We start from the raw sequence: 7,844 nt of genomic DNA, 5'->3' as shown, positions 1-7,844 counted from the left end.
TGGGATTACAGGTGTATGCCACCATACCTGGCTAAATTTTTGCATTTCTAGTAGAGACAGGGTTTCACCATGTTGGCCAGGATAGTCTCAAACTCCTGACCTCAAATGATCGGCCCGTCTTCGTCTCCCAAAGTGCTGGGATTACAGGTATGAGCCACTGTGCCAGGCCACAAAAGTGGCATTTAGTGGGAGATTCTCAGCTGCAGGACTCCTGCAAGGAGATAAGGGGAAACCACTGTGATTGGAGGTGCAAAGGCATTCTGGAGGTAGTATACTGTCAGCTGGGTATTGGGTGATGGGCGGGAATTAGAAATGTGGAAGAAGAAGACATTCCAATAGGGGACACAGATGAACTTCATTTGTTCTAAGTACTGATCGTAAACACAGCCAGGCCATTCTCTGTGCCTTTGTTTGGTCTCATAAACTTTTCCTTGTTTATAATATGCCTTGCAGTCATGTTGCATATGATGCAAAAGAGAGCAGAGGAAGTTGGGACATTTGTAGCTAGACCCAGCCCATCTCAGTGGTCCTTATCCAGAGACCCAAGAGAGGACTTGGGACTGATCTGCCAGGCAGAGGTCAAGTTCTCCTCCTCCTCCTTCTTTTTTTTTGGAGACGGAGTCTTGCTCTTTCACCCAGGCTGGAGTACAGTGACGCAATCTTGGCTCACTGCAACCTCCGCCTCCCGGGTTCAAGTGATTCTACTGCCTCAGCCTCCCAAGTAGCTGGGACTACAGGCATGTGCCACCATGCCTGGCTGATTTTTGTATTTTAGTAGAGACAGGGTTTCACCATATTGGCCAGGCTGGTCTTGAACTCCTGACCTTGCGATATGCCTGCCTCGGCCCCCCAAAGTGCTGGGATTACAGGCGTGAGCCACCATGCCCGACCTCAAGTTATCCTTCTTTTATAGACTCAGAGAAGGTTATTTACACAATATGACTTTGCAGACACTTGGCTATGGAAAGGGTGAGATTTCCAGTTTGTATTGTGGAGACTTTCCACATGAATTAAGCAGTCCGTATCACAACTTTCTAGTGGGCTGAGAGGATTTTTGCAAATTTGAGAGCAACGACTTGGCCACAAGTCTTTGTTATCTTCCATGTGCTCTCTTAAATACACTATATATAATTTTTTTAGTTTAGATTTTTTATTTTTATATGCAGAGACAGGGTTTCATTATGTTGCCCAGGCTAGTCTTAAACTCGAGCTCAAGCAGTCCTCTCACCTTGGCCTCCCAAAGCGTTGGGATTACAGGCATAAGTCCCCATGCTGGCCAATACAGTATATTTTTTAGATGCAGCTTCCTTTTTTCCAGGGCCAGGGGTCACATTTGTTGCTAAGAGCTCATCATCTCTGGACAATTTCAAATGGGCCGTTGACAAGCCAAGTCATTCCTTTGGTTCCCCATGTACTGCTGTCGTGTGGATTTGTGGTGAGAGGGGGGTCTAGATTTAGTGGCAGGGCTCTGTTTGAGTCTACCAGAAATGTGTCTCCATCTCTGGTCTTTATAAACTCATTGACTGGAGACAGCCCTGCATTGAAGTAGGGATTAAGCTCGGTGACCTCTGGGTTTTCTTCCATTTGGAGTCAGAGATTATAGGATAAGACATGGTCCTAGCTGGACCTGTGACAATCCTTGGCTGACTAGGTGGTTAGTGGTGTTTGCCTCTGTATGTGAGGTCGTTGTGACCAAATTTTAGTTTTTTGCTTCTCTTGGGTGCTGGGACACCTAGAAAGAGGTGTTAGGGACCATGAGATTACCTGGAATGTTTTCTCACATAGTGTCAATTTGTGAGGTCACTGCATTGACATGACTTTATTTCTATGAATGGGAAAGGAGTTAAAAGGAAGCTTTCGGTGTTGGCCTTACACAGGGTGCCACTAGCTAGGGAGGCTAAGTTTCCATTCTCTACGTATTTCACCGGCTCCTTTGCAACCTTCACACCACCCGTCAGCCCCGTCTCACTGACAAAACAGCCCTTTCCTTTTCTGTCTGAGACCAGCAGTCTGAATTTAGGAAACGGATCAGGTTAGATTTCATTAAATGCTTGTGTTTCTTTCAGCTTGTCAGTCATTGCAAAAGCCTCTACAGTTTCCAGGTTACTGTACAGCTTTTTTTTTTTTTTTTTTCCTTATAAGGAGTTTCACTCTTGTCGCCCAGGCTAGAGTGCAGTGGCGCAGTCTCGACTCACTACAACCTCTGCATCCTGGGTTCAAGCAATTCTCCTGCCTCAGCCTCCCGAGTAGCTGGGATTTCAGGCGTCAGCTACCATGCCTGGTTAATCTTTTGCATTTATAGTAGAGACGGGGCTTCACCATGTTGGCCAGGCTGGTCTCCTAACCACAGATGATCCACCCGCCGTAGCCTCCCAATGTGCTGAAATTACAGGCATGAGGCACCATGCCAGGCCTGGACAGTTTTGATAGGAGGGTGATCACGGCCGTGTTGTTGCTCTGACAGCGTGAGCTGTGGCCCAAGAAGGTAGCTTTGGTTTTACTGATCATAATGTGGAGATGCAGAAACTATTACACATCAAGTGTGATGTATGGTGTGACTTATTCCTAGCCAAATTTCCAGTGGGTTATTTGCAGTTTCTTCTTTTGTTTCCAAAAGGTCATACTTGATCATCACCTGACATTTTCTTTTCTTTTTATATATAGAATTCAGCATTTTATGTGGATAGTGAGTTATTGGTTCGAGCCCTTCAAGAGCTGCCTCTCTCCCTCCGACTCAATGTTGCTGCTGAGCTGATCCAGGTAAAAATTCCAAAGCCCTCTTGAAGCAGGTGGATTAGGGCAGGAGAAAAAGGGAGAAGCTTCCCTCAGCAGGATGTCTCAGTCTCAGCTTTCTTTTGTAAAACTGAGGGTTTCATATCAAGGTGACATTTTATAGTTTAAAGGAGAATCCAAAAAGTGTTTGAAGTTACCTTTTTACATTTTATATTTGAAACATTTTAAAGGATCAAATGTAGTGGAATTGAGTGAAATGTGAAATAGAAAGTCAGGCTATTGTACTGAAAACATTTCTGCACTGCACTCTGTGTTCAGTCCTAAGGACAGAGTGGTGAGCAGATAGAAATGCTCCTGCCTTCCCGGAACTTAATCTGTTGGGAAGGATATTAATCAAATAGTCACACAAACATATACAAATTGTAATACATCCTATGAAGTGCAGTGTGCTCTGAGAGTTAATCAGGTTGTGGTGTGGTGTGGTTAGGAATGGCTTTTCTGAGGCAGTGATAGATGGGCTGAGGTCTAAAACATAAGGATATAGGAGCTGGAATTTAAAGGGGAAAGACCCTGTCAACTCTGCATTAACACAGACAGTGCTGCTACTGCTGCTCGCGTGGAAAAAACGGATTGGAGTGAATTGTGGGGTAAGTCTGCTTGCGCACGTACACATTTGCAGAGCAGGTGAGGGAGGCACAGGTGCAGCCTGTTGCATGGGTGCAGGTGAGTGGTCCTGTAGCTTGGACTACAGTAATGATGGTGGAGGTGGCAGAGAAGAGGGCTGTACTTGAGAGGTGTTTCAGAGCTACGATTAACAGGATTTGGTCATATGTTGGAAGTGGGGAGAGAGTGGTCAAGAAAAAATTCAAGGTTTTCTAGATTGTGCAACTCAGTGGTAGATAGTATCAGGAAGGGTGAGATGTGGACATTATGAGTTTGTGCCTCTGAGATAACCAAGTGGACATTATAGTCAGTTGGATGTAGAACTTTACAGTTCAGGATTACGGCCTAGAAATGGAAATTCAGAGGCCAGGTGTGGTGGGTCACACCTATAATCTCAGCACTTTGGGAGGCCGAGGAGGGCGGATCACAAGGTCGGGAGTTTGAGACCAGCCTGACTATCATGGTGAAGCTTTGTCTCTACTAAAAATAAAAACAATTAGCTAGGCGTGGTGGTGTACGCCTGTAGTCCCAGCTACTTGGGAGGCTGAGGTAGGAGAATCGCTTGAACTCGGGAGGTGGAAATTGTAGTGAGCCGAGATCACACCATTGCACTTCAGCCTGAGCAACAGAGCGAGACTCTGTTTAAAAACAATAACAACAACAAAAGAAAATCAGGAGGTAACAGGATGACACGTGATAACTGGTGAAGTAAGAGAGGGGGAGGGCCCGAAGACTATGCCATGAAGAGCTTCAAAATTTAATTCTGGCATGATGAAACCCTGGGAAGTGAAACCCTGGGAAGTACTGATTTTAAATAGAATCCTGGCAAAATGATCAAATTTCTTCTGTGGCTGAATGTGATGCTAGGCTTGAGCTTAGCAATGCATTGGTCACCCACCTGTTTGCTGTTTCCATTGCATTTACTAGTCTAAAATTTGGGGCAGCAGGCAGAGTTAAGGGATGGAGGACAGTTAGAGACAGGGTAGAGAACTAGAAAGAATTGCATTTGCCTCTGATGGGAGATTGCCCTGGGGGTTCTTTGGAAACTTTTGGGGGTGTCTGGGAGAGTACTGGTGGCTTTTCTGTTGATGTCCAGTGAGGTTCAAAGTTCTGAAGTGCTTGGTTTAATCTCACATGATGAGGAATGTTGAGCAGAACTCACCAGGGAAATGCTGAGCTAAAGGCTTCAGGACTCAGGACGGAGAGGAGGTGGTTGTGAGTGTTTGACAGTAAAGGGTGTCATGTCAGTGGCAGGCGCCGGAGTAAAGGTATTAAATAATTACATGACTTTAAAATCCTGGCTAAATAACCTAAAAAAGCTTCTCCCCCAGCCACGCTGTAGAGCAGTATTCTCTACCTTGTTAGCATACTAGAATCACTTGGGGAGTTAAAAACAAACAAGAACAAGGCCAGACACCTACTGCAGACCAATTAAATGTCTCTAGGATTAGAATAGAGGACGGTTTCCAGAGGATCATGTCCCAGCTTGCCCTGTACAACTGACTATGCTGGATGTTTATTCCTATTTGTATATAAAGCCATACTGTCTTACATGCCTGCTCAGGATGTTTGTTTATGTAAAAATAAGACATCAGGACCCCCAGTAGAGGTTGAACTTCTGAACCTGCCCACTATGAGGCCTTGCTAGTCCCTGGAGCCTTCCCATGAGAGCACTGATTCTCAGCCTTAGACTGTAACCTTATATTACAATCAGCGCGGGAGTTTTTAACTTTTATTAAAGTATGACATAGATTCAGAAAAGTGCACATTTAAGTATAACCATTGAATGAGCATCCGAATAGACTTAGAATAGGCTGAGTACAGTGGCTTACACCTGTAATCCCAGCACTTTGGGAGGCCGAGGCAGGCAGATCACCTGAGGTCGGGAGTTCGAGACCAGTCTGACCAATGTGGAGAAACCCCTTCTTTACTAAAAATACAAAATTAGCCAGGCATGGTGGCTCATGCCTGTAAATCCCAGCTACTCAGCAGGCTGAGGCAGGATAATCACTTGAACCTGGGAGGTGGAGGTTGCCGTGAGCCAAGATTATGCCATTGCACTCCAGCTTGCGCAACAAGAGTGAAACTCTGTCTCAAAAAAAAAAAAAAAAAAACCAGAAAACTTAGAATATTGTCAGCACCCAGAAGCTACCATTCATACATACTCCAAGTCACTCTCTTCCCTGACTTCTAATATTGTAGTTTGCCTGTTTTTGAACTTTTTACAAAAATAATCAAATAGTGTATTTTCTTTTTTGTCTGGCATTTTCTACTTGATGTTGCTGAGACTGTTCTTGGTGAATTTGTTCCTGCACCTTTATATTAGTGCACATAAATACAATGAACAGAGGTGATTTGCTAATTACTTCTTGGTGACTTTTTACAGATGTTCATGTCTCATTACAGATTTAAGTTTACGGCCAAATAGACCTCTGGTAGTGGAAGTTCTCAGGCCAGGGCTAGGAAGACATAGATCTTTTAATTCCAAGTCTGAGCTAGTTAGCACATGGCCGAGGTAGGGAGAGTGGGAGGCACAGTGCTGGCATGTTTCAGTGAGGCCTCCCACATTTACACCAGATGTTAGGACGGGTGCCAACCAGGGCCTGAAAAGGAGCCACTTTGTGAACTATCTGAAGTGAGTTTCCTATGTTGCAAAATGTGATGGCTTCTTTTAGCCTCCTCTGTGTTTACTTAAGCCAATATGGCAAGACTCACATTTTAAACTCAGTTTTTATGCTTCTCTTTCAGACCACAGTTCCTTTAGAGCTTCCTCAGGTGAAACCAAAGAGAACTGATGATGGCAAGGGATTAGGGATGCAGTTAAAGTGGCCCTTGGGGCCTGAAGGAAGGGAGCTGAAATCTGCTGCTACTGGCTGCCCTGGGTTGCTGGGCAAAGACAACCCAAGACCAGGTCTTTCAGTCGATTCTCAGAAACCCACTTCCCCACTGCAGTCAGCAGGAGACCGTTTGGAAGAGGAACTAGATCTGTTGCTTAACTTAGATGCACCTATAAAAGAGGGAGATAACACCTTACCGGATCAGACATCTCAGGACCGGAAATCCAAGAAAGATGGGGAGGTGGTCCAGGAGGAAGAAGGTATGGCTTTCATTTTATTGCCCATCCATCTTGATTCTGGTGTTTTTCCGAGAACAGCCCACCTGCATCACATCCTTACACATCTCTCTCGGTGTCTGACATTGATCCCGTGCTGTCCACTGACAGCTGTTTCTGTGCTCACATCCCTGCTTCCCCCTGAGCTGACCTTTCTGACAACCTTCTCTCACTCGACACACCGAGCTTCCAAAGCTGCTACCTGCCCAATTGCAGTAGAAACCTGGGGCTGCAAATGGAACTTCTGCTATGAAAAGGCATTAGGATACCTGTAGCCTTCAGCTTTTCAGCAGTGACAGGCCAACTCTTCACGTTTTTCTTGCTATTTCAATCTTATTTTTTGACAGAACAACACCACATTCTAATTTTTGCATGTCCTGTGAGATGGTGGCCTATTTGATGTAGAGCGGCCCAAGGAGATTGCCACATCCATCTATTGCATTTGAGATCCTTTAATTTTCAAGGACTGCTGCAAGAATAGTAAAACTGAGCTGTTGGTCTTAACAGTGAAACAACAAAAACTAGCAGGCTGTGAAGTTCTGCTTCAGAATAAAGAGCACATCCTCCACCCAGGTTTTATTGTTTAGATATTGCTGTATCATCTTAGGGAGTAATAATAATTAGAATGTTTCCCCTTGTTGTAAGGAAAGTAATAATCAGGGCTGAATTATACCTGGGAACAAACCTGAGGGAAGCTTTACCCTCAATTGTAGGACTCATCGGAGGGTGTTAACATTGCTTTTATTTCCCCAGTTTGTGCAGAACCATCTGTGACTGAAGAAAAGAACATGGAACCTGACCAACCAAGAGCATCCAAAAATGTTACTGAGGAAGAGCTGGAAGACTGGTTGGACAGCATGATTTCCTAAAAGGGGGGGAAAAAGTGCCTGAAGCAAATCTTGGTTGCCTTCTAAGGGCAGGTGGGCATAAGGCTGTCCTTCAGGAGCAGCCAGTTTACAAGCATGCCCCAAGCTAGTGCGTTCCATTATGCTCACAGCAGCAAATGCAATGCCTACCTCTGTGTGTGACATCTGAAAGAACACCTTGAAGCAGCTTGTTGCATTTGTTTTGTCCGGCTTAGTAATCTAATAGATTTCCTCAAGGACAGGGCGTACTGTGGCCCTTGTTTCTAGCTGCCGCCTTTGCAGTGTTTACAGCATAGCAGGTGCTGCCGCTGATTAAGAGAATAGATGCAAACAAGGCATGCATTTGGTCAAAATAAACAAATGCTGGTCTGTCCGGTTTTTCGTTCTTGTGTGGGGCCCTGGGCAATCTGTCTCATGTCCCCTTCCCCAGCAGTCACGGAGTGGTTGTGGAATCAGCCAGAAGTGATGCA

At 45.1% G+C, this 7,844-nt stretch overlaps 1 protein-coding gene across 1 annotated transcript in view; it reads left to right on the top strand.

Annotated features, from left to right (window-relative positions):
- The window catches only part of AVEN (apoptosis and caspase activation inhibitor), a 166,302-nt gene extending 158,554 nt beyond the window's left edge, over positions 1 to 7,748 (top strand). Inside the window, exons 4-6 of the mRNA XM_017539541.2 lie at positions 2,665 to 2,760; positions 6,145 to 6,493; positions 7,262 to 7,748. Coding sequence (XP_017395030.1) covers positions 2,665 to 2,760; positions 6,145 to 6,493; positions 7,262 to 7,377 — 561 coding nt within the window. The 3' untranslated portion in view covers positions 7,378 to 7,748. The remainder of the gene's footprint in view (positions 1 to 2,664; positions 2,761 to 6,144; positions 6,494 to 7,261) is intronic.
- The last annotated feature ends 96 nt before the right edge of the window (positions 7,749 to 7,844 follow it).

Source organism: Cebus imitator, unplaced genomic scaffold, assembly GCF_001604975.1.
Source record: "Cebus imitator isolate Cc_AM_T3 unplaced genomic scaffold, Cebus_imitator-1.0 Scaffold119, whole genome shotgun sequence".
Classification (NCBI taxonomy): domain Eukaryota; kingdom Metazoa; phylum Chordata; class Mammalia; order Primates; family Cebidae; genus Cebus; species Cebus imitator.
Note: the sequence above shows the minus strand (reverse complement) of the source record. Positions and strands in the feature narration are given on the sequence as shown.